At 42.6% G+C, this 27843-nt stretch overlaps 1 protein-coding gene across 5 annotated transcripts in view; it reads right to left on the bottom strand.

Annotated features, from left to right (window-relative positions):
* RBKS (ribokinase) overlaps positions 1-27843 on the bottom strand; it is a 113373-nt gene that overhangs the window by 39662 nt on the left and 45868 nt on the right. For 4 of the 5 annotated variants that reach the window (XM_073338606.2, XM_073338602.2, XM_073338605.2 and 1 more), the window contains 4 exons: positions 22802-22865; positions 20337-20399; positions 7718-7882; positions 638-729 (listed from right to left, as the gene is read on the bottom strand). In XM_073338606.2, the coding sequence (XP_073194707.1) occupies positions 638-729; positions 7718-7882; positions 20337-20399; positions 22802-22865 (384 nt within the window). The remainder of the gene's footprint in view (positions 1-637; positions 730-7717; positions 7883-20336; positions 20400-22801; positions 22866-27843) is intronic. The other variant, XM_073338604.2, reaches the window with a different exon arrangement.

Here is a 27843-nt window from a genome sequence, read left to right on the forward strand (position 1 = left end):
GTGACACATGCAATCATTTGTTTTTGGATAAATATTATCCTAACAATGGCAGAGAAAAGGGTTGGGGAGAAGAGAGAAAATCTTGGAAATTGACAAACTGGAAAAATGGAGGGTTCCCCTGTTGTACACTGGCAGCAGCAGCCCATAAAAGTCCCTCTGCTATGTGAACTGAAAAGGTAACTAACAGGTAAGGACATACGGAGCTGCTTGTACCCTCTCAGCTGCAGCACACACACAAACACCATCTCTGGCAAGGCAGGTTAAGAGCATCACAATGCTATATCTAATGACACTCCCATTATTCACATAGAGGGAAGACAAGGCTGGGAGTGAGGATCTATTTTAATATGTACCATTTAGAGCAAAACACATTTTAAGAGTGTTTTATTTATGGATCTCATGTTCACTCATCCACTCCCCTCTTGGTAACCCACCTTATGGCCAAGAAGGGCTGGCCTCAGCTCTCTTGGGAGCCTATTAATTCTACTTCAAATGCTTTCTAGAAGGGTTATTCAACAGTGAAGCGAAGTATTCCTCCTTCCTCACTGGACTTGGGGCCAACAGTCCCTGGAGACGGAGTCCCTTTTAAGTTTCACTGTCCACGTCACTGTTCTCTAACATGACAGCTGGCCATTACCTCACTTTCGTTGCAACAGAAGATGTCGGCATGGGTGTAAAATTGTGGATCTAGTTCAGCATGAGCTGGAGCAGGATTAAATAAGGTCTTCACTGCAACAGAATGGAAAAAGTTGTCTAAATCAATGGCATTTTTGCATAATACGTTTACAAACCACTGCCTGGAACCCCAAACTTCCTACTGCAGCTAATACATTTCAGCTCCTCATCTTCTCCCCACAGATATGCAAACTACAAATGGAAAACCTGTCTTATGAAAGGAGACTCAAGGAGCTTGGCTTGTTTAGTCTAACCAAAAGAAGGTTGAGGGGAGATATGATTGCTCTCTATAAATATATCAGAGGGATAAATACCAGAGAGGGAGAGGAATTATTTAGGCTCAGTACCAATGTGGACACAAGAACAAATGGATATAAACTGCTCATCGGGAAGTTTAGACTTGAAATTCGACAAAGGTTTCTAATCGTCAGAGGAGTTAAGTTTTGGAATAGCCTTCCAAGGGAAGCAGTGGGGGCAAAAGACCTATCTGGCTTTAAGATTAAACTCGATAAGTTTATGGAGGAGATGGTATGATGGGATAATATGATTCTGGCAATTAATTGATCTTTAAATATTCATGGTAAATAGGCCCAATGGCCTGTGATGGGATGTTAGATGGGGTGGGATCTGAGTTACTACAGAGAATTCTTTCCTGGGTATCTGGCTGGTGAACCTTGCCCATATACTCAGGGTTCAGCTGATCGCCATATCTGGGGTCAGGAAGGAATTTTCCTCCAGGGCAGATTGGAAGAGGCCCTGGAGGTTTTTCGCCTTCCTCTGTAGCATGGGGCACGGGTCACTTGCTGGAGGATTCTCTGCACCTTGAAGTCTTTAAACCATGATTTGAGGATATCAATGGCTTAGACAGAGGTGGGAGGTTTATCACAGGAGTGGGTGGGTGAGATTCTGTGGCCTGCATTGTGCAGAAGGTCAGACTAGATGATCATAATAGTCCCTTCTGACCTTAATATCTATGAATCTACTCACAGACATACAAAACCCGAAAAACCCTGTTTTTTCATTTTACAAAGTATTTAACCATTTTCTTAATTGTATTACAGAAAAATATATAAACCCTCCAAACTGACATTCATTCATCTGCTGTTAGGGGAAAATGAGAGGAGAGCATTAGGCAAGATTCAAGCTGTATTCAAAAGATTTTTTAACCAAAAAAAAAAAAAAAAATCTAAATGTAGATATCTAACATAAATCATTTCATTTGTGCAGTGTCTTCCCTCTGAATATTTACTAACATGAGCTTTACTAACTTTGATTTAGCCTCAGAACTTCCTAGGAGGAAGGTGAGCATTGTAATCTTCATTTTACACAGGAGGAAACTGGGACACAGAGTGACGAAGGCTTTGTCTAGACTACTATTTTAAAGTGTTAGGAGGTGTTAGCTAATGTTCCAACACTAGTATAGCTGGTGGAGATGATATCTTGGTTAAAACCTGTCCAAGTGTGTTAGCTAATACCTCCTAACAACTTGCCTTTAAACTTACTCTAGACAAAGCCTCAGGCCTCGTCTACACTAGAATAGGTTTGCCATATCAGTAGAGTGTAAGTGACTACCCAATGTAACACATAAATCTATGGATTCCTTGTTCTGCCAATCTCCTGGTTAATACATCTTTCCTTAGCTATAAGATCATCCCTTCTTCCATATGAAACATAACCTCTTAGATTAGAAATTTTACTTCTATTCAGTGACAAAAGTTTTCAAACTTGCAAGTCTGGCTCTTAAATCTATATTTAGGCACCTGAGCATAACAGCCTGAATTTCAGACATGCCAGCACTTATGAATCCCATTTATTTGAACAGAAGCTTCAGGTGATCAGAAACTTCAGTAATATGAATAAATATGAATGTAGAAGCTGAACTTTAGACACTCAAGATTTGAAAATTTAGGCCCGTGACCACTTTTCAACTTCACAATTCCTCTCTATCTTCTTATCATTTGAAAACGCTGTTGCAGACAAAACAACTACATTACAAGAACGTTACTGAAGTTGCAAAATCAAGCACTCAGAAGTTAGGAAATGCTAGAAGTAGCCTTGCCTGTGCAGCCTTAATTCAGCCCCCTTGTGCATCTGATTTATGATACAGTCTAATTATATTATTACATCACATTTTTTTCATAGTTTTTCTTAATTTTGAGTACTTGTCTTTGCCACCTTAATAATGTTCTATCGACACTGGTTTTGTATGTAATTTCCTAGTATTTTTTTAAAAAGAAAAATGAAAACTGAAATGCCATCATCTGGCATCATATTGAGATACTCACGTAGATCATCAGCAGGACTGGAACTTCTAGATCCACTGCACAGACCTCTGCCATTTGAGCTAACAGAGTAACTAATAGCAGTAATAGTTTGTTATCCTTTATGTGGACCAGCACTAAAGGAGCATGGAACACTTTGCCAGTGGGTTTCACAGATATTCGCTGACAGCAGAGGAATGTAAGACTCAGGAATCTCGGGTGCCATTGCAGGCTCTGGAGGGAGTGCATCTAGTGGGCACAGACTCTTCTGCCCATTCCCTGCAAGCTTAACCCCTTATCCCCGGTCCTGTCTCTTCTCCATCCTCGGCCCGCCCCATTTCAGTCTTGTTCTCCTTACCTAGCTGGAGTTAGTCTCCATTCCGCAGCCTTTTCATCCCAGTCCTAGACTCTTTGTCCACTCATTTCTAGTCTCAACCCTGTGAACTTCCTGTCCTAATCTTTCTCCCACCACTCCCAATCTTCACAACCTCCCTGTGCGCTCAGTCCCAGTGTGCTTGCCCAGCTCTGGCCTGCAGCAACCAGGAACAGGAATTATAAGGAAAGTCTTGCAAACCCCCAGCTGGATACATTTCCATCCATAGAGAACTGCATCACAATTCTCTTCCAACACAGCATTAATGGGCCTGATATTAACAACTTCCATTTCATATTGTCCATCATCTCCAAGGCACTTTGGGATCCTCACAAACTTTTCAAACGTAGGAAGAACTGCACTCCCCACTGAAATGGAGCCACCTCTGGGAAGGGACATGGTAGCAGTTTAACAGCACACAGCAACATTAGACAGCAGTTAAAAGGAAGAATACAGTATTCAGATCAAACTTTCAGGGGAATTTATGCACACTTAATATAGTTCCTCAAGACGGAGTCTAACTAGGATAGATCAGAGGCACCCTTGCTCTTGTACAAACTGTCATGGAATCTTTAACAACCAGAGACATTGGGAAAACCAATCTTTTCCATCTGTACCCTGCAAAACCAATACAAATGAGATTCACTGAATGGAAAAATAGGGCTCCTAGGTCTCCATCCATCCTCACCCCCTTTTTCTTATTCCTTTTAATTAAAAAACAAAAACAAAAAAGCACCAAATTCAAAACAGAGATTTGAGGCATCTGGATGTGCATGTGTTAAACAAAAATAGTCTAGTGTCCTTCCTAACATATAGTATTGCATTATACATGAGGGTGCTGCAGGCTAAACCATGGGAAACAACTGACAGTCAGGATGGGTTTAAGATTCCACAGTGTTATAAAGCAAAACATTTACTTAGATTTAACTGTACAGAGCATTTGCCGATGTGCAGCATATTATCCATGGCAGAGTTGGCCCACATATTAGCAAAGGTTTGACGGCACAACTATTCCAGATTGAAGGCTCAGAACAGTATCAGTCCTAAGGCTGCTCCTGTCTCTAGCTGACACATTGTACTGCCTAATGTTGCTAAGGCTATGTCTACATTGCGTACTTTACAGCGGCACCGCTACAGCCGTGCCGCTGTAAGGTACACAGTGTAGCCGCTATTTATCGGCAGGACAGAGCTCTCCTGCTGACAAAAAAAAAAACAAACAAAAAAAACCCAACCCACCTGCAATGAGGGGCGGTAGTTTTGTTGGCAGGAGAGTGACAAAGGGCTGTCCGCATTGGTGCTTTTCGTTGGTAAAACTTTTGTCAGTCTTGGTGTGTGTGTTTTTCACATCCCTGACAGACAAAAGTTTTACTGATGAGAGTGCAAAGTAGACATAGGCATAGTCTTTGCTGGCCCATTCAACGTGTTGTTTTTTCACACTTCCATTTAATAGTGAAACACTCCATTTCTCCTTTGTCAGAGACTCATCTCTTAGCTTAAGGAGGTACAGAGAAGTAAAATGATTTGATCAGGATCACACACTGAGTCAGTGGCAGAGTTGACACCACAACCCAGGAGTTCTGACTTCAAGTCCACTGTTTTAACCACTACACTAAATTACTTTGACCGTTTGGATAAAGTGCAGTCAGTAAAGGCCTTAAAAAAATCCCCTTCTCTCATGTATTCCAGGTATTCCCTAAATAACTGAGGTCTTCAAAGGATAACAGAATTATCTGAAAAATAAAATTTATCTGCAGAAAAAAATGGAAAAAAGCTAAAGTTTACATTAGCCTAAAAGAAACATTCCCCCACCCCCGCATTTACCATTGTTAAAATATTTAAGAGGATAAATTTTGGGGACTGCCTGTTCAGATTGCCCCATGCCTATCCTGTCATGACAATACAGCTGGTGACTGGCATGCTAAAAAGCTGCTGCTGTATAATTGATGAAATTATGCGTGTTGGTTCTGGTCTGCATATATTTATTTCAAAGCAAAGGAACCTGTTTGACAGAAACATTATAAATAATTACAATTATAAAACTGTCAAGGCTTAAATTCAAGGTCTCAGAGAAAACTTCTTCCCATGCTAGTTTTGTCCTTTTGTATTTGGTAAAATAGATTTTTTTCTACTCTATGAGCTTTTGTTTTGTTTTGTTTTTTAATGGAGATCAAGCAGCATGGCTCTGGCTTCTTAACTTGTCATCCATGATGTCAGCACATTACTGGGAATGGTGTTTGGCAGTTAACTTGTACTCAGTTTTCTAGCTGGCTCTACAACACCGAGAAGGTAATGTGTAATTAGCAGCCACTATTTAATTTCCCAAATATATTGATTTAGAAACCAGAAAAACATTCCCCATTAGATTTCACATTTTTAAGATAGGTTAAATTTTGAGAATAAGGTATTTCAGAGGGCCCCTTTGAAGATATTTTGCAGTCACACAACATGAGGTTTTTCTGTTGGGAGAATGTCCTACGCCTGCCCTAGTGGCTTATAGGGAGTTGTTTGACAGTTGTCTCAGAGCAGCAGCCAAAATGGGCTGAGAAGATAGGCTTCCATGGTGGAGATGGATCCAAGTTAAGAAACCGTAGGGGACTGTGTTGGACTACCAAAACAGATGTTAAACTGCAATTTGGAAAGCACTTGGGTCTCACAAAAGTTTTCTGATTGATAAACCAAATGTAGAGGTGGAAAGGAATCACAAACAAACTCATGTAATTCATATTTGTATCAAAATAATTTTGAATTCATGATACTATTATGTGGATTTTTGTTCCAATGTGCACAATCCTATTAATGATATCCATAAACACTTATAACAATTTAAGTTTTAGGGCCAGATTCTCCCATCTTGCACTTTACACAGTTGTTTAAGCAGTGCAAAGTATATGCAAAATGTGTTTAAAATGCCACTAAATCTGATTTCTCTCCTCACTTACACCTATGATAACATTTTAAACCAACTTTGCACTGGTATAGATGACCTCAGGAGGTAAAAGGCAGTGGATAATCAGGTCCTCAAATCTTTCTAAACCAGGGGTTCTCAAACTTCATTGCACTGTGATCTCCTTCTGACAACAAAAATTACTACACAATCCTGGGAGGGGGGACCGAAGCTGGAGCCCTCCTGCCCTGCGGGGGGGCCCAAAGGCAAAACCCAAACCCCTCCCCCTGGGCAGGGGGGCCAAAGCCAAAGGGCTTCAGCCCCATGCAGGGGGCCTGTAACCTGAGCCCTGCCACCCAGAGCTGAAGCCCTCAGGCTTCAGCTTTGGCCCCAGGTGGCAGGGCTTGGGCTTCAGCTTCCACTCCGAGCCCCAGCAAGTCTAACACCAGCTCGGGCAACCCTGTTAAAAAGGGCTCGCGACCCACTTTGTGGTCCTGATCCACAGTCTGAGAACCTCTGTTCTAAACTGAAGGTATCATGATTTGGTAGCAAGAAGCTGGGGCTAGGAGCAAGGAAATCCTGAATTCTAATTACAACTCTGTCACTGAACTGCTGTGTGACTTTAGCCAAGTCATTTACTGTAACCTTTCAGGCTCAGTTTCCCAGTGGGTAAAATGAGAACAAAAATCGCTTAACCTTTCACTCAGTATTGTTTAAATTGCTGTGGTGGATAAGCTAGTGTAGTTGAAAGTGCTACAAACAAACAAAACATCACACCAATACTGAAACTCCATTCTCTAGGAAAAGAATAACATCTTTCATCCATGTGCTTCTTCAGTATACAAATCCACTGTCACAAAATAATCTGCACTGAAAGGCACAGTAACGATTAGATGTAAATTCCTGCCTGTGACATTATCCATTCTATGGCAACATGCCAAATACACTGAATACACATGGAATTGTTGCTAAATCAGTAAATTATCAGAGACTTTATGGAATTTTATTATTTTTAATAGTCGTATATAGCACCACAGGTATGAATGGTGCTGTACTGGAAGGAGAGAGACATAAGCCTAATTCTGAATTTATTACATACATTTTATATAAACGTAGCTCCATTTACTTTAACTGAACTACTCCTATTTTGTACTGATGTGAGATCAGAATCAGGTCCATAGTCCTACTCCCTGCCTCAAGTTTATTACAATCTTGGTTAGATATGACAAGACATTACACAATACAGGCAAAGACAGCATCACACAAGGAGGCTAGATAAGGGAGGTTTACACAAAATGAGATTATGCGGATGTTTGTCTGCCATGATATGCATTGAGATATTTTAAATTTTAATTTAGGTTTTATTAGAGTGGCATGAAGTTGTGGTCACTGTTTCATCTGTACTACAGGCTGGTGTGACAGAAATTAAAATGGTTTGCAGAAACCATGAAGAAAGCTTTTGCAGAGACCAAGACGAAGATGTAAAAGCATTAACCTAATGGATGAATGCTTAAGGTAAATTACCTCCATTGGAGTGTGCCATTTTTAGGGCTTCCAGAGAAATAGCAGGTGTTATTTCTAGCTGGCAGATGATCACTTTGGCCTTGCAAATGGCATTAGCAGCCCTCTTCAGGTCTTCAGAATCCAAAAGCAAATTGGCTCCTGCGACTATGACAATAACATTCTGTCCTAGAGAGAAGATTCCATGTTTTAAACTATATACTTCACTTCACTACAATAAATAAAGGTAAATAAAACAACTCTTTGCCCTTTTCCAGTGCCTTTCACATGAGGATTTCAAAGTGCTTTCCAAAAAAACTTGGAAAGCTGCATGCTGGTGCACTTAATCATCCAAAGATTTCAGTGACAGCCCACCAAGACCAGTGCATAAAAGAGGTTATACTGTACCGCAAACACAATGGAGTATAGGCATTTTTTGAGGATTTAACATGGACAGATTTTTTCCAAGTTTAATTTTCATGTTCTGTTTGCACTAAAAAGAACCACTAAACTGTACCAAATTGGAGATATCGGGGTCTTGAGTGTCCCCTAAAGACATTTGTGCCTTCCTGTGATGTTACCGTAGCAGAAGTAATCACACTGATATAGTGAGTTACGATGCTCAAAATGCATTCAGAATTTTAACTGTCCCCCCTTCTTAGGATCACTGGATATTGGATCAAATCTCTGAAAATTATGAGCATCCTGTGAATTTCAAGAAGAGAGAGGTAGCCCTGCTCCAGTTATCAGGGACACTCCACATTGTCAGTGTTCTGAAGCATTGTGAGAACCTGAAAGAGGCCCTAGCACCAATGGCATGAGTTTTAAGACAGATAGTTAATATTTGACTCATAAGAACTCTTTACAGCATATCAGGAGGGAGTAAAGATGGGCAGCCTGTCCCTTTGAGGGCTCGCAGATGGAATGCTCTTCCAATGGATATGTTGTAAAGCACAACTAGGGCAACAGTTCAAATCCTTTCTGGTGTCCTTTTCATTCTGGTTGTTTGTTTAATGTATATGACTGGATGGGGAGGTTCATTACCGTAGGCACTTGCTATTGTGTTTTTTTTTAAAAAAAACAAGCATATTGCCTTTATTTGATTGCAGTTCTGTTTTTAGTTATTCTGTTAAGATACTGAGAGACCTTCAGGCATGGATGCCTGCTAATTAAAATGTATTATTAATCACTAAGTATTAAATTCAATAAACCAGTTGCTTCTGAATCTACAGCTCCTACCACCTGCCTCTGCTGAAGATTCCTTTAGGGCTGCCAATCACTAAAGGCCACCGATTCTGTAATGGATTGAGTTACTTGGTGAATAAACGGCTAGCTTTTAAAAATGCATTTTTTTTCTTGAAAGAGACTTCATAGTCCCTTGTGTAAGCAACCTGCAAAGCATGTCTCCATGCTGACATTCTGAAGGGAAAGCAGGAAATGGAACAATGATCCCAAGCTTTCCAAAGCAACCCCACTGTCAATGGCTTGGTTTAAAAGAGTTGCATTTGAATAGCAAAACCTCAGCATTTTGGCTGACACCCTGTTTTTCAACAGATAAAGCTGGGCATCTTGGTTGCAGGAAACCTCTCCAACAAATAGATGACAATCAAAAGCATCTGGATTTTGCTATAGGAATATTCAAAGGCAAACAGCATCTATTTTGCCCAACATACCTTCTGAAAGTTTACATGGTGAGAAGCTAAAAATGGTGAATTGTAGGGGTCAGATGGAATAAAATTGTGGTGGCCGTCCACCTCAACTGTGTGCTATCCTACAATCCCAAATTCTACTCACTGGAGTACCTGCATGGTCCTGCTGAAATAATGAGCAGCAAAATAGTTAATTTTAAAGTTAATGGCATATTAAGATAATTGTAGCTGTTTGTTTCAACCTGTTTTTGCAGATTCAAGGTAGAAAGTGCTGCACTGGGTCACAGACAGAAAGGTTTTATTTTGCAACTGTAAAGGGCTAGAGACTTACATTTTGCTTTAGACCAATAGTCCTGCCAGAGAAATACAATATTACTACATCGTACCAGCCAGTATTGGCTCAATCCAACATTTAGAGAAATAATGGATCACATTCTGCTTTTAGCTACTCTGATTTTGTCTGGAGTAACACCACTGAAGACAATGAAGTCACTTCAAATTTATATCAGTAGAAATGAGAGCAGAATCTGGCTCAAAATATTCAAAGTTAGCATTTCTGAGTCTACTACTATGGCAACCAATTTGCTTAAACAAGGACATTGGTGACACCAAGCAGGTGGGAACCCAGCACCAGAGACAATAAAACAGTATTAAATAGCAATGGATACTAACAGTCAGGAAAAGATAATTTCTGTGCAATGTTTATCTTACAATTCCCTTACTTACATTAGTAGATCTTGATTTCAATTAAATGACTAAGGGCTACTCATGTGAGTATGGGTTTGCTCATTAGGGTTTTAGACATTTCATTTAAAATAGCAAGGGGTACATTCTCAACTAGTGTAAACTAGCATAGTTCCACTGAAGAGATGGAGCTACACAAATTTACACCAGATGGGGATTTAGTACTTATTTAAAAAGTCCTTCTGATACTTAAACCAGTATGAATGCTGAGTACATAGATACTGCTTTCAACTGTGCTTCTAACCCTGCCAGCTTCACTTGTCAGAAAGACGGTGGCCACTAGCAGTAGGCTGTGGGCTACATGGAGACACTCAGGAAGGTTAATCTGAATTATCTATTTTTTGTGATGAGGTTTTTAAAATTGATTTTCATAAAGAAAACAGACAATGAAAAGTACAAAAAGATTAATTAACTTTTTTAATGGATTGTTTAAACCAGTGGCTCTCAACCTTTCTAGACTACTGTACTCCTTTATGGAGTCTGATTTGTCTTGCTTACCCCCGCAAGTTTCACCTCACAATTTGCTTACAAAATCAGACATAAAAATATAAAAGCGTCACAGTGCACTATTACTGAAAAATTGCTTACTTTCTCATTTTTACCATATAATTATAAAACAAATCAACTGGAATATAAATATTGTGTTTACATTTCAGTATATAGAGCAGTATAAATAAGTCACTGTATCTGTATGAAATTTTAGTTTGTACTGACTTGGCTGGTGCTTTTTATGTAATCCTGTTGTAAAATTAGACAAATATCTAGATTAGTTTATGTACTCCCTGGAAGACCACTGCATAGCCACAGGGTACGTGTACCCCTGGTTGAGAACCACTGGTTTAAATTCACTTTGGAAGTGAATTAAATTAAACTGAATTAAGACCACTTCAGTTCTGAGTAAGAAAATCCAAACTGGGGCTTAATGCAGTTTAATCCAATTTAAATTTACATCTTCAGTTAATACAGATTAATTTTTCTGAGTATCCCTATGTAGGCAAACCCTGAAAACCGCCAAATGAATTTAAAGTGTTATTTTAAAATACATTCTACAAATGCCTTATGACAGGAATATTCAAGGCATGTCTACACTTAAAATGCTGCATCAGCGCAACTGCACCGATGCAGCTGCGCCACTATAACTCTTTAATGGAGATGCTCTAAACCAGAGGTGGGCAAACTACAGCCCGCGGGACCATCCTGCCTGGCCCCTGAACTCCTGGCCAGGGAGGCTAGCCCCCGGCCCCTTCCCTGCTGTCCCCCCTCCCCTGCAGCCTCCGCGCACCATGCCGCCAGCGCTCTGGCCTGCCGCTCTTGCTGGGCAGCACAGGGGACAGGGAGTGGTTGGAGGGGTCAGGGGTTTTTGGGGGGGCAGTCAGGGAGCAGGGGGGTTGGATGGGTTAGGGGTTCTGGGGTGAGCAGTCAGGAGACAGGGGGCGGTTGGATGGGGCAGAGGTTTTGGGGTGGGCGGTCAGGGGATGGTGAACAGGGAGGCTTGGATAGGCATGGGAGTCCCAGGGGGCCTCTCAGGGGACGGGGGTGGGATGGGGTCGGGGCAGTCAGGGGACAAGGAGGGTTCGATAGGGGGTGGGGTCCTCGTGGGGCAGTTAGGGGCGGGGGTCACAGGAGGCGGCGGTCAGGGGACAAGGAGTTGGGGAGGTTGGATGGGTCAGGGATTTTGAGGTGGGGCAGTCAGGGGGCGGGAAGTGGGAGGGGGCAGATAGGGACGGGGGTACAGCCTTCCCTACCCAGCCCTCCATATAGTTTTGCAACCCCGATGTGGCCCTCAGGCCAAAAAGTTTGCCCACCCCTGCTCTAAACTGATGGTAGAGAGCTTCTCCCATCGGTTTAGCTAATCCACCTCTGCAAGAGGCAATGGCTATTTCGGCGGGAGAGGTTCTCCCACCAACATAGTCTGTCTACAGTGCAGCTTAGGTAGGTATAACTACATTGTTCAGGGGTGTGGATTATTCACACCCCTGAGTGACGTAGTTATACCAAAGTAATTTTGTGATGTAGACCAGGGCTCAGAACACACTGCCAAATACAACAGGGGCCAAATACATGTGAAAGAGCCCTCAAGCCATCAGTGGCGTTTAAGGGCTTGTCTACACGGCCCCGCAGTGCAGACTATGGGGGTATGAATTGAACTATGCACTAAAGTATTGCCCTGTAACTGCCCTATGTAGGCCCTGATAGTGTGAACTAAAAGGGACTAATGGGACCACCTTAATGTAAACTAGGTACCTTTTAGTTCACATTAGCAGGGTCTATGCCCGGCAGTTACAGCACAACACTTTACCATGAGCTGCAATTCACGCTCCCGTAGTCTGCACTGTGGCCAACAGACTCTACTACATCTTAGCAGTCTCTCAACCTATCAGTACAACTGCAATAAGGGCTGCAGAGCTCCTGCACAGTATTTCATAGGCAAAAATGATAATGTCTGTAACTACGAAAGATTATTATGAGAAATAGTTGCTTGACAAACCACACAGTTCAGGAGCATAAGGACAAGTTTTGGGTGTGTCCATGGTGATGTAATTTCTCTACAGTCACTTGATGAACACATTAATAAGCCCCATTTGCCAGTATATTAAAATAAGATGCTACTTACAGGTACCAGTTTCCTATTAGCCCGCAGGACCACAACATGTGTTTTACTTTATGCAAAGGATATTTCAGTCACATTGACATTCATGTTCTGCACGTTTTTTGCCTTGTTTTGCTAGTCACTTCTAAATGTATATTTTGAAAAGCTTTCTGTGGGTACATGTACATGTAGTGCTTTGCTATTGAAGTGTGCCCACGCTTTATAAAAAGTGTGAGAATTCAGTGTTCATGAAATGACTGAATAATAGCAATACCTATAGGCAACGTTAATTTAGGCAGGCACTGTGCTTGCTTTTCCACACACTGTTCTGCCAGTGCACCTCACGTCTACCCTGCAACAGTCCTGTTATTCCAGTCCTGTGCCCTCACTTTGTTTTGCTAATGCACCTTGATTATTGCCTGCCACAGTCCTTGCTGTTCCTTCTCTGGGCTTTTTCTATGCATGAAGGAATTGCCAGACTGGATCAGAGTAGTGGTTCACCTAGTCCGGTATTGTCTCTAGCGATGGCCACTGCCAGATATATCACAGGAAGAGGAATGTGCCAAAACTGACGGGGATAATATGGAATAACCTACCCACTGAGGAAGTTTCTTTCCTATATAGAGATTGCCCTGTAACTGCTTCTTTATTTATATAAAACAAAACAGAAACAATATGCATAATAATTTTACAGAGTTCCTATAAACCAGTAATACATTTTTGGGGACAGGGTGCTGTAGGAATGGTAAAAGCAGTGGGGTAAAGGAGGTGAAAAAGGGATGCAGCAGTAAGTGGGAGTGGAAAGTGGGACTACACATCTGAAAAGGGGAAGTGTTTAGAAAAACTGCTGGGGGCATGTTACAGTTCTTTGCTTTGAGGGGAGAGGGGAATGCCACCATCTGCAAGGTCTTGTTGACAAGCCCACTTGTGAAGCTGGAGTTTATGTTTAGTAAGCACCTATCTGGAAGCAGTGAACATTTCCAGAAAACACAGATTGCAAAGGCTGCCACAAAAGCTAAACTTTAAAATGCATCTGAATTGTGGATTTCACAGGACCACATAATGGAAATGTTGATCGTGACTCCATACATCGAGTTCCATTTTGCTCTTAAAGCAGAGACTCAACCTCTTTGTTTTGTATGAAAAATACTGTGCCTTCTCCCTAAACGTACAGCACTTACTCTGCCTACAGAATTAATTTTCTGAGAATTTACAAGTGACTCTGGTAACTAGCTTATGAGTTAAAATTAATTATAGTAGAGTCCTTTAAGAAATTTAGCATTTGTGTCTCTTCTTTGTCCTGAATGATCTTAACAGAATAATGCAGACTCTGCAAAAACTTTAACTCTTCCCTTAGAGGAATAAGACAGACTGATATAAGCTCTTTTATACTGACATAACTGTATCCACATGGGTGGGTTGTACTGCTTAAACTATACTAGCATTGCTATAGCAATACAACTTGCATGTGTAGACAAACTCTTAACCCTGATCTACCTATGAGTTTAGGTCGAATTTAGCAGCATTAGATCGATTTGACCCTGCACCCGTCCACACGACAAAGCGATTTTTGTTGACTTAAAGGGCTCTTCCCCGATTTCTGTACTCCTCCCCGACAAGGGAATTAGTGCTGAAATCGACATTGCTGGCTCGAATTTGTGGTAGTGTGGACGCAATTTGATGGTATTGGCATTCAGGAGCTACCCCAGAGTACTCCATTGTGACTGCTCTGGACAGCACTTTCAACTCAGATGCACTAGCCAGGTACACAGGAAAAGCACCAGGAACTTCTGAATTTCATTTCCTGTTTGGCCAGCGTGGCATGACCCCATGCAGAGCTCATCAGCAGAAGTGACCATGCAGTTCCAGAATCTCAAAAGAGCTCAAGCATGGACCAAATGGGAGGTACTGGATCTGATCGCTGTATGGGGAGATGAATCCGTGCTATCAGAACTCTGTTCCAAAAGACACAATGCCAAAATATTTGAAAAAATCTCCAAGGACATGAAGAACAGAGGCTATAAGAGGGACCCGCAGCAGTGCTGCGTCAAACTTAAGGAGCTCAGGCAAGGCTACCAAAAAACCAAAGAGGCAAACAGCCGCTCCGGGTCAGAACCCCAGACATGCCGCTTTTATGATGAGCTGCATGCAGTTCTAGGTTGTGGCCCTACCACTACCCCACCCCGTACGTGGACTCCTGCAAGGGGGCACTCTCACACAACAGGGATGAGGATTTTGGGGACGAGGAAGATGATGATGAGGCGGAGGATGAAACCGTTCTCCCCGACAGCCAGGAACTGTTTATCACCCTGGTGCCAATACCTTCCCAACCCTCCCAAGGCGGGCTCCTGAACCTTGAAGGCAGAGAAGGCATCTCTGGTGAATGTATCTTTGTAAATATAATACATGGTTTAAAAGCAAGTGTGTTTTATGATTAATTTTCCCTGAAGACTTGGGATGCATTCGCGGCCAGTACAGCTACTGGAAAAGTCTGGGGATGGAGTGGAAATCCTCCAGGGACATCTCAAAGGAGCTCTCCTGGATGTACTCCCAAAGCCTTTGCAAAAGGTTTCTGGGGAGGGCAGCCTTATTCCGTCCTCCATGGTAGGACACTTTACACCATGCCAGGCCAGTAGCATGTAGTCTGGAATCATGGCATAACAAAGCATGGCAGCGTATGGTCCTGGTGTTTGCTGGCATTCAAGCAAAATCCGTTCTTTATCTCTCTGTGTTATCCTCAGGAGAGTGATATCATTCATGGTCACCTGGGTGAAATAGGGGAATTTTATTAAGGGGACATTCAGAGGTGGCCATTCCTGCTGGGTTGTTTGCCTGTGGCTGAAAAGAAATCATCCCTGCTTTTAGCCACGCAGTGGGGTAGGGGCCCGTTCACGCTGAGCTGTTCGCGTTTGTCTGGCAGGGATCTTCCCTGATACCAGTCATGCGGTGGGAGGAGGGGTGAAGCGATCATCCCAGAGAATTGGGTGGTGGGGGTGGTTTAGCTGGGTTTGTGCTGCACATTAACCCGAAAACCGCAGCCCCTCCTTTTAAATGGCCAAACCAATGAGTGCTTGGTATGGGAAAGGAGGGCGCTGATGTTTGAAACCATTCACCGTGAAAGAGTCTACCCATTGTTCTCTAAAATGTCTCTTTTTAAATACAACTCTCCCTTTTTTCCTCCCGCAGCTGCAGATGTTTCAATGCTCCCCCTATCATGTCCGTCCCAGAGGCGAACGCAGATAAGAAGGCGAAAAAAAACGCACTTGTGATGAAATGTTCTCTGAGCTCATGCAGTCCTGCCGCACTGAAAGAGCTCAGCAGAATGCATGGAGGCAGACAATGTCAGAGTCCAGGAAAGCAGAAAATGAATGTGAGGAGAGATGGCAGGAGCAAGATGGTAGGTGTCAGCAGCATGATGAAAGAAGGCAATGCTGAGGCTATTAGAGGATCAAACTGATATGTTCCAGTGTATGGTTGAGCTGCAGGAAAGGCAGCATGAGCACAGACCGCCACTGCAGCCACTGTGTGACCACCCGCCCTCCTCCCTAAGTTCCATAGCCTCCTTATCCAGATGCCTAAGAACGCAGGGGGGGGGACGCCCTCCGGGCACCCAACCACTCCACCCCAAAGGACTGCCCAAGCAACAGAAGGCTGGCATTCCATAAGCTTTAAAGTGCAGTGTGGCCTTGTCCTTCCCTCTTCCCCTCCTCCCCACCCCACCCAGTGCTTCCCTCCTCCCTCACCAGTCGTGGGCTACGTTGGCAGTTATCCCCCTATTTGTGTGACAAATTAATAATGAATACATGAATTTGAAACAACAATGACTTTATTGCCTCTGCAAGCAGTGATCGAAGGGGGGAGGGCGGTTGGCTTTCAGGGAAGTAGAGTGAACCAAGGGGCAGAGGGTTTTCATCAAGGAGAAACAAACAGAACTTTCACACCTGGCCAGTCATGAAACTGGTTTTCAAAGCTTCTCTGATTCGCACCGCGCCCTCCTGTGCTCTTCTAACCGCCCTGGTGTCTGGCTGCACGTAATCAGTGGCCAGGTGATTTGCCTCAACCTCCCACCCCGCCATAAACGTCTCCCCCTTACTCTCACAGATATTTTGGAGCACACAGCAAGCAGCAATAACAATGGGAATATTGGTTTCGCGGAGGTCTAACCGAGTCAGTAAACTGCACCAGCGCGCTTTTAAACTTCCAAATGCACATTCTACCACCATTCTGCACTTGCTCAGCCTGTAGTTGAACAGCTCCTGACTACTGTCTAGGCTGCCTGTGTACGGCTTCATGAGCCATGGCATTAAGGGGTAGGCTGGGTCCCCAAGGATAACTATAGTCATTTCATCATCCCCAACAGTTATTTTCTGATCTGGAACGTCCCTTGTGATCCACCAGTGCTTGCAGCACTGTTGAAACGCACCCCTTTTGGTTTATGTACTGGCTGCCAAGGTGGTCCGGTCCCAAGATAGGGATCTGCGTTCCGTCTATCGCCCCCCCACAGTTAGGGAACCCCATTGCAGCAAAGCCATCCACTATGACCTGCACATTTCCAGAGTCACTACCCTTGATAGCAGCAGCTCAGTGATTGCGTTGGCTACTTGGATCACAGCAGCCCCCACAGTAGATTTGCCCACTCCGAATTGATTCCCGACTGACCGGTAGCTGTCTGGCGTTGCAAGCTTCCAGAGGGCTATCACCACTCGCTTGTGAACTGTGAGGGCTGCTCTCATCTTAGTATTCTGGAGCTTCAGGGCAGGGGAAAGCAAGTCACAAAGTTCCATAAAAGTGGCCTTACGCATGCGAAAGTTTCTCAGCCACTGGGAATCATCCCAGACCTGCAACAATATGCAGTCCCACCAGTCTGTGCTTGTTTCCCGGGCCCAGAATCGGCGTTCCACGGCATGAGCCTGCCCCATTGCCTCCAGGATGGCCAAATTGCTGGGGCCCGTGCCTTGAGAGAAGTCTGTGTCCATGTCCTCATCACTCTCCTCACCGTGCTGCCGTCACCTCCTCGCCTGGTTTTGCAGGTTCTGGTTCTGAACGTACTGCAGGATAATGCGCAAGGTGTTTACAATGCTCGTAACTTCTGTGGTGATCTGAGTGGGCTCCATGCTTGCTGTGGTATGGCATCTGCAGGAGAGCAGAGTGGCAGCGGAAGCCTATCGCACCATCTGCTGCCAGCAGCACCAGGACACAACATCGGCGGCATCAGCGAGCTGAGCTGAGCGGGCTGCATGCTTGCTGTGGTATGGCGTTTGTAGGAGAGCAGAGATGCAGCGGAAGCGGTGGCTGATGACCTGGAAGGTGGATTCAGGAGAGCAGAGTTGCAGCGGAAGCGGGAGCCCATGACAGCCAACGTGGAGAAATTCGCTATCGAGGAGAGCAGAGTTGCAGCGGAAGTGGTAGTTCAATGACGACGGTTAGCAGGCCTACTGCACTGTTTGCTGAAAGCAGTATGGTGTCCGCACGCGAAACGATTGTCTGCTGTTGCTTTCACGGAGGGAGGGGCGACTGACGACATGTACCCAAAACCACCCGCGACAACGTTTTTTGCCCCATCAGCTTAACCCAGCTTAACCCAGAATTCCTATGGGCAGTGGAGACTGCGGAAACTGTGGGATAGCTACCCACAGTGCAGTGCTCCAAAATCGACACTAGCCACAGTACTGTGGACGCACTCCGCTGATTTAATGCGCTTAGTGGGGACATACACAATCGACTGTATAAAATCACTTCTATAAAAATCTACTTCTATAAATTCGAACTAATTTCGTAGTGTAACATACCCTTGATAGGTCAAATCTGCCAGGCTTCTGCAAATAAAATGGTCTCTTTTGTAACAGCACAGAACACAAGTACTGCTATTTTACTGTAATCAACTCAATTTTGGCCCCAGATGGTTTTAAGGAGAAGTAACAACCATTACCACTACCATTCCGTACATCTGTTTGCTTTATAGCCCGGTCCTGACCGTGTTCTAACAGCAGCATCTATGTAAAATCTGAGGCCAGTTTTAGATTTGGTAACTTAATTTAGGAACTTTCCATTTTTGACTGAAATAAACTATGTGCCACAATGCATTGTTCAGTTCATCTCCCACATCACAAAACTACTAATGAACTTTCGTACCAATATCAGTTTCTACGAAAATCCACCGTAAACTTCAGAGCAGTGGACAATAGTCATGGCTCTGTTTCCTAGTGCTTCAAAAATTTTTAATCCATAAGTTTTTGTTTGTTATCCCTCAGAACAGATCACAGGGTTCTTGAAAACCCAACAGGTTACTCACTACTGTTTCAAGGTTAGATCATGCTCTTTCTTACTCTGCCTAGCAGAGGACTAAAAGGGGAAGTAAGACTCCATCCCTTACTCAGCCAACCTGAACCTTGGGTCCAGTGTAGAGCGCAGTCAATATTTCTTGGATATTCCTCCCATGGGAAGTGGGCAGAGAGGGGCTTGGAGTGGGCGATACTATGGCTCTGTCCTCTGCCTCCACTCACTGACCAAAGTAGCTGGCCAGGTACGAGAGGGGTGTAAGCTGCACTCTCTCAAGAGCTTCAGTAATTTACTTCCCAAACTTACTCCTCCAGAATGGGGGAGGGGGAGGGTCATGGAGAAACATCAGGGAAGGAATTGTGACTCTGGTATGTCTAGTTTAATTCATTGAACTAAAAGGAACTAAGGCCACTACTTCTGAATGTGAGTATCCAAACTAGGGTTTAATGTGCTTTAACTAATGCAATTAATATGTGCACCTAGCATTACTCAGATTAACCTTTTCAACTTGCCCTAATCACAATTCCCTTTCCAGGCCTGCTCCTGGGATGGAGTTGTCACATCCTGACCCTTATTCCGGGCTTAGTCAAGGTTCAATCTGGACTTTAGTAATTTTTTTCAAAGAGTTCACAGGCTAGCGAGTATGAGGCGGAATTTGTTTGAAAAGAAAAAAAAAAAAACCCAGCAGAGGTTAAATTAGTCACTATGAAAGACAATATGAAAAACGGTCAATTCCCTCTTTTCTACCCCATCCGAAAATATGAAAGTAAAGGTACATGCTAAACTAAAGGACAATTAATAAGTAGGTCAAATGCCACTTTTGGAGCATATGCACTACAGAAGAAACTCTGAGTCAAATATTATGGCAAGATTTTAAAGACAATTGGATAACCGGAGAACCAAAATATCTGTAGCTATGCAGACTAAGATAATAAGGATATTCATATTTAATAATTCCTGGCATAAATTCATCGTGTGCTGGGGTCAGGAAGGAATCTCCTTTTCCCATTGTAAATCTGCTAGATACATTACAGGGGAAAGTTTTTTATATTTAAATCCTCCCCCCCCCCCCCGCTTCCTCTGATGCACCATGTACTGGCCAGTGTCGGATTAGATGAATCAGTGGGCTATTCTATTTATGGCTCTTCGTAGGTAGATATGATACGGGTCAGATTCTCCCACCCTCACTCACAATGAGTGGCATTGTGCTCCACTAGTAGTCTGTAGGATGAGTAAGTGTGGAAGCGTTAGGGTGACAGAATTTGTCTGTAAATGAGGGAAAAACCCACAACTAACAAGGGCCAGAGAAAAGTTTCTTTTGCGGCTTAAAGAGGCAGAACCTTTGCTTACTAGGGGACCACTCAGAACGTGAAATATCTACCTTCGCTGTTAACAATTATTGAAGCAGTTCCAGTAGCAGCATCCTCAGTCTGACCTACAAATTCTAAGAAAGGGAGAAGTTACCATATGTATTATTTCAACAACAGTATGTGATGCAGTTTAACCTCCCATAACCTCCAACACTTAAAAATGCTAATAACTATTTCACGTGTAACAATGCCAAAGAAGCTTAACAACAACAAAAGAAGTGTTAACTTACACCCACAAAAAAGCAAATGTGAGTCCAACGTTCTTTAATGTAGCTATGTCTCTGCTTCAATGACAGGTTTCAGAGTAGCAGCCGTGTTAGTCTGTATCCGCAAAAAGAAAAGGAGGACTTGTGGCACCTTAGAGACTAACCAATTTATTTGAGCATAAGCTTTCGTGAGCTACAGCTCACTTCTTCAATGACAGCATTCTTTTATCCAGTGAAACAACAGAGTCTAGGCTGGAGAAAATTAAAGCACTGAAATAATACAGCATATTTCCCCCTCTTAATTCTCTGTTGATTTACATTTCAGAAGGAACGGCAGCCTACATTAAAGAAGATGGAAGATGTCGGGAGGTTGTACATTTCCTCTTTGGATTAATCCATTCCGTTAAATTATTATAGGCTGAGCTGGTAGAGTGGCCTGTTATTATGGTTGCCCAACACTTTCTGCCACAAAACCCAGTTTTCAGTTACATTTAAAACTTTGCCAAACATTAACCGTTTGGAATTAAATTTTCCATGCCAGGTGATTGCCTCTGGCTGATTATTATTATTTTTGAAAATTTCAGTCAAAATGATGGTTGTTAGCAACTCAGAGCTACATTTGAGGAATGGTCCCGCTCAGCTCCTTACAGCCCTGGACTAGAGTAGACAATGCTCAATGCAGATGGAACTTTTGGGGACAATAGCTGCAAGGGTTTAGTAAGTTTCTACTGTGAATGTGTGTACTGCAATTTCTCAAAGGCTTAGTCCTTGGCCAAATTTGGTTGGATATTCACAAGGGATGGCAAAAGGCCAAACCAAACCAAATGAAACCACCACAATTTTTTAACATAGGCAAAGCAATGTACTTTGCCCTAGCCTCATTATCAGAAACAACTGGACCATTCTGGGCTGAAATTTTCCAGAAAAATTTATCCTGAGGCTGATACCTGGCATGGAAAATTTTAACTTGAACAGTTAAAGTATGACAAAGTTATTAGTAACTGAAAATTGGGTCTTATGATGGGAAGTGTCAAGCAACTTAACCAAAGGCAGTACTAGCAGCCCTGCCTGTAACTGAGATAGAGAGGGAAACTAGGATTTAGAGACTTCCTCAAAAAAAGTGCATTTAAAAATGTGGCTGCACTCTGAGATATGTAAAAATAGCACTGCAGGGTTGGACTGTTATTACTTCGTTATAATATATGGATCGAATGTACTCCGTTTACAAGCAAAAAGATATTTTCCTTAACTGCCAGCCCTGCAAAGTTAGCCTGGGATGTGAGAATCAAGCTGGATTGTTCACTTCTCACACATCATCATCAGTAACTGAAGTGCTAAAGGCTGGTGAAGACAACTGCGCAACCTCCCTGTCCAATTATGCCTTCAGTGACACTTGCGCATCCCCACTGCTTTCAATTGGGACTTACTCAGTAGTTCTGTTGGGGCCTGACCCAACATCCACCGAAATCAATGGAAAGACTCCCATAGATTGTAAGATGCTTTGCATCAGGCCATTGGTGATACACAAGAAGAAAGCAGCAAAGCAATGCAAGTTTCTCACTCTCTCTTAGCCATGTTGGCTTTGCAAGGCTAACAGCAGTAAAAGGCAACAACAATTTACTTTCATCACTGACGTGAATAGATATGACTCGGGACACACACGTATGCCAAGTAAGAAGGTTCCATTTGTATAAATTCACATTACAGAGTAGAACCAGACCACACTTTAAGGCGGGACTAGTGTCTTTGTAGTGACTTTTACGAGACTAGAATTTTCTCTGTCTTTGAAGTCTTTCATGCCCTGACAATGATTTAGATCCTGCTATTTCCTGCTGTAAATCAACATTGAACATTTAGGCTAAAAATTAAGGGCAAAATTTTCAAAAGTGGACACTAATTTTGGATGCTTCAATACTGGGGTGCTCAAGCTGAACCTCATTTTTCAGTCATGCTAAGCATTTGCAACTCTGATAGACTTCAAATGGAGTTGCATGTTCCCAGAACCTCTGAATGTAAGTCTCTGGGTGCCTCAAATTGGGCATCCAAAATTAGTGGTCACCCTTGAAAATGTTGGCCTAAAGATTTAACACAGGCCATTTCAAACCAGACTGGACAAAATAATGGCGAACACACTGCAGAGAACCATTCTGCACCAGAATGGGTGTGCGAATTAGACAACCTAACCAATCTAACCTTCCACCTCCTCCATCTCTAGTTTCAAATGTTATCTAAAAAATTAACAAATTATTTTTTTAAAACTGAAATTTTACCTGTAGAAATCCCATTTCTCTTGAAATTTTCAATATAATCATTGCCAAACGAGTCCTTCCCAACCTGCAAAGACATTATGTACATTAAATCTTTTACAGTCCACAAACTGATGTAATTCAACCATCATACACTAGACTTTATTTTACAGCTCTTTTATCTCAGTTACTTGATCAAATAGCATTTTACAGCTCTCTCCCACCTCTAAAACAAAAAGCACATCACAGATACAAACAAAATTATGCACCTTTCACACTCACCTTGCGTCACTGGTGTGACGTTGCACTCTACATGATTTTATGAAAATATGCTAATGAGTATGAATATAATGTAACTGGAATATGCTTCATGCAAAAGGTCTCTTGTAAGATATCATTACAAATCTTATAATCTACTGAGTGTGGTCATCCTATTTGCATAAATGTATCACTCTTGTATCTGAAACTAGAAATATGAAATATAACTCTGAGGTCCTACTGTAGTTATGCAAAGTGTGGGCTATTAATGGTGGTTTGGAATCCTGATGGCTCCCATCAACTAGGACAATTGACTGTGGATGGCTCTGTTTGCTTGCAGGCCTTCCTGTGAGTCAGGCTGGAAGGAATGAGGGCTTGAAGTCTTACAGTGACATGTGATCATGTCACCTGAACTGGGATCCATCTTTAACCTGGTGCTTTTCCATTTAGAAGGAGGGGTGAGAACCCAAAAAGGGACAAAGGATTCCTGCCTTATGCAAAAGATATATAAGGGGTTGGAACAGAACAAAGCGGGCGGCAGTCATGAGAAATCCCCTAGCTACCACCTGAGCTGAAACAAAGGCTGTACCAGGGGAAAGGATTGTGCCTAGACTAGGAAGGCATCCAGTCTGTGATAGAAGCTTACTGGAACATCTCTGAGGGTGAGATTTCATCTGTAATCATTTTCTTACTGTATTAGGTTTAGACTTGGGTGTTTTATTTTATTTTCCTTGGTAATTCACTTTGTTCTGTCTGTCATTACTTGGAACCACTTAAATCCTACTTTTTGTATTTAATAAAATCACTTTTTATTTATTAGTTAACCCAGAGTATGTATTAATACCTGGGGGGGGGGAGCAAACAGCTGAGCATCTCTCTCTCTCAGCGTTATAGAGGACGAACAATTTATGAGTTTATCCTGTATAAGCTTTATACAGAGTAAAACCAGTTTATTTGGGGTTTGGACCCCATTGGGAGCTAGGCATCTGAGTGTTAGAGACAGGAATACTTCTTAAGCTGTTATCAGGTAAGCCTGCAGCTGTTGGGGGATATGATTCAGACCTGGGTCTGGTTTGTAGCAGGCAAACGTGTCTGGCTCAAACCAGGCAGGGCACTGAAGTCCTAAGCTGGCAGGGAAAACAGACTCAGAGGTAGTCAAAGCACATCAGGTGGCAGTCCCAAGGGGGTTTCTGTGATCCATCCTGTCACAACTGGCATTATAATTCATTCATCCTTCTAACAGTAAATTGAGTATTCAGTGGCAAAAATCTACATTAAGAAAGAGTTATGGTTGCTTGGTGAAAAAAGAAAAGGAGTACTTGTGACACTTTAGAGACTAACAAAGGTGCCACAAGTACTCCTTTTCTTTTTACAGATACAGACTAACACGGCTGCTTGGTGGCACATTATACCCTTGCAGAATGCTGAGTTGAGCAAAACTCAAAATTCTGAAAACCAGGAAATGCACAGTTAAGGTTGCCCATGCCCCAATATGCCCGATTAACATACAAACATTTATTCTGCTATGTCCACACTTGCTGAAATGTACAAACACTTCACCCCTTTTTACAACCCTTTCACTCTTACCCACACGATTCCCTCTAACATGCCACTGTAATAACAAAGACAGTCCTTGCCCCAAAGAACTCACAGCATAAGTTATTTGGTGGATGTGTGAAGGGTTTATGTATGTGTTGGGGTGCATTGGCACAGCTTTGGGCTGCAAGGTCGGGGTCCACTGGCAGAGCTAGGGTTTCAGGGGGATTAGGGTGCATTGGCAGTGCTGGGAAGGTTAGGATTGTATTGTATTGGACTGTTAGGACAATAGGAAGGTTAGGGTTGTATTGACAAAGTTGGGGGTGCAAAGGGGTTGGGATGTACCAGCCGAGAAATGGGGTGTAGGAAGGCAGCTATAAAAATAATATATAAAAATGGAAGACAGGGGAAGTTGATAGTATAAATAAATATAAATCAGAAGCTTTAAATCAGAAGGAATTGTAGAAAACTGGTAAGGGAAGCAAAGGGATACAAGGAGAAATTTACGGTCAGCAGTGGTAAGGCCAACAAGGAGTCTTTTAAGTATATTAGGAACAAAAGTAATCCTAACAATGGTATCGATCCATTACTAGATGTAAATGGAACAATTATCATGAATAATGCAGAAAAGGTGGAAGTGTTCAGCAAATATATCTGTTCTGTATTTAGGAAAAATAAAAATGGTGTAGTAATACATGAGAATACACTTTCCATTCCACTAGTATCTCATGAGGATGTCAAACAGCAGATACTAAAGTTTAACATCTTAAAATCAGCAGATCCAGATAGTTTTAAAAGAGCTGGGTGAGGATCATAATGTTGGATTTGTATAAGTCTTGGAACACCAGGGAAGTTCCAGAAGACTGGAAGAAAACTAATGTTGTGCCAATATTTAAAAAGGGTGAACGGGATGACTAGGGTAACTATAGGCCTGTCAGTCTGACATTAATTTAGTTGGGGTTGGTCTTGCTTTGAGCAGGGGGTTGGACTAGATGATACCCTAATCTTCTATGTTCTCAAGGCAAGATAATGAAGAAGACGATATAGGACTTAACATAAAGAATTAAAGGAGGCTAATATAATTAATGCCAATCAACATGGGTTTATGAAAAATAGATCCTGTCTGTCACAGAGTATCCCTTCACCTAGCCGGTGAATACCGCAGCCTAAACTGTTCCTGTGGTGTCTTAGCCACAAACACACACAGACTGATTCTCTTTCACCATGTCGCATTTAATCTTCAGTGTCAAAGCATAACAGAATGTACCACAAGTTTACAGCAGTAGGAGTTTTCCACACAGTTCTCTTTTCTCTCCAAGGTGCACCCACTGAGCTCCCCGTAATTCCTGTTCCTTCCAAACATATCCCCCCGTTACTGAACCAATTGCCTCATTAGCCCAGCAACTGCCACCCAAGCATCAGTAATCCCCAACAGAAACTAGTTAATTGACTTCAATTCAACCTCAGTGACAAAGGTGCCAATGTTAGTGCCCTGTCATGCTGTCAAACTAACTCAATATCTTTTTTTTTTTAAAATGAGATTGCAGGTTTGGTTGAGAAAAGTAATAGTGTTGATCTAAGAGACTTAGACTTCTGTAAGACATTTGACTTGGTACCACATGGCATTTTGATTAAAAAACTAGAAAGACAAAATTAACATGGCACACATTAAATGGATTGAAAGCTTGTTAACTGATAGTCTCAAAATGTAATTGTAAATTGGGAATTGTCATCAAGTGGGTGTGTTTCTAGTGGGGTCCCGCAAGGATTGGTTCTTCGCCCTACACTATTTAACATTTTTATCAATGACCTGGAAGAAATCATAAAATTATCACTGATAAAGCTTGCAGATAATATAAAAATCGGGGAATGAAGGGTAAATAATGAAGATGACAGGTGGCGGATACAGAGTGATCTGCATTGTTTGGTAAACTGGGTTCAACTTCAAGCAAATAATATGCATTTCAATATGTCTACATGGAAAAGTATACATCCAGGGAAAAAGAATGCAGGCCATACTTACATTATGCGGTCTCTATCCTGGGAACCAGTGGCTCTGAAAAAGATTTGGGAGTTCTGGTGCATAATCAGCTAAACAAGAGCTCCCAGTGTGATGCTATGGCCAAAAGGGCTAATTCAAGCCTTGGATGCATAAACAGTGGACTCTCAAGTAGGCGAAGAAAGGTTATTTTACCTCTATATTTGGCACTGTTGCAACCACTGCTGGAATACTGTGTCCAGTGTAGGGGGTCCACAGTTCAAGAAGGGTATTGATAAATTGGACATGATGCAGAAAAGAGTCACAAGATTTATTAAAGGATTAAAAAACATAATTTTTGGTGATAGACTCAAAGAGTTCAATCTATATAGCTGAACAAAGAGAACGTTAAGGAGTGACGAGATTACAGTCTGTAAGTACCAACATGGGGAACAAATATAATGGTCTCTTCAATCTAGCAGAGAAAGGTATAACATGATCCAATGGCTAGAAGTTGTACATTTTTAATGGTGAGAGTAATTAACCACTGGAACAACTAATCCAAGGGGTATGGTTGATTCCCCATCACTGGGGGGTTTAAACCAAGATTGGACATTTTTCTGAAAGACATGCTCTATTATTTTGGGGAAGTTCTGTCGCATGTGTTATACAGGAGGTCAGGCTATATGATCATGATGGTCCCTTCTGGCCTTGGAATCTATCAGTCTATGAAGGAATGTTGGGGTACAAGGTGGTTGGGGTACAAGGTGGTTGGGTGTACTGGCAAAGCTGACAGGTGTAGAGTGGTTGAGGTACACTGGCAGAGCTGGTGGATGCCCCTCACCTGAGCGCCAAAACACTCTCCCCTACCCTCCCACCCATGACCATTATCCCCAGTCCTGTCATTGCAGTCACAAACCTCTCTCCCCGCTATTCCCTCATTCTTCTGCTTCCAAAACTCTCCCCTTCCCAGGAAACATTCACATGTCTAACCAAAGTATTTGGGGAAGAAAAAGTACTTTCCTCACAAACAACACTGCCACCCATGATTCTCAAATTGCAGCAACCCCCGGCCACTCACTGCTTTGGTCTTAGGAAGAGGTGTCACGGATCCACAGGATCTGTGTTAGACCCCAGCTGTTAAACAGTCCTTTGGACCCCTTCAGTGTGCCAGACCCCCAAGGGGTCCTAGTCTTCTTTAGGGGCAGATCATGTGACCTCAAGATCTCCACAACTGAGGCCAGGTCTACACGAAAAAGTTAAGTCAACCCAGCTACGTCCCAAATGATGTAGT

Source organism: Lepidochelys kempii, chromosome 3, assembly GCF_965140285.1.
Source record: "Lepidochelys kempii isolate rLepKem1 chromosome 3, rLepKem1.hap1, whole genome shotgun sequence".
Taxonomy (NCBI): Eukaryota; Metazoa; Chordata; order Testudines; family Cheloniidae; genus Lepidochelys; species Lepidochelys kempii.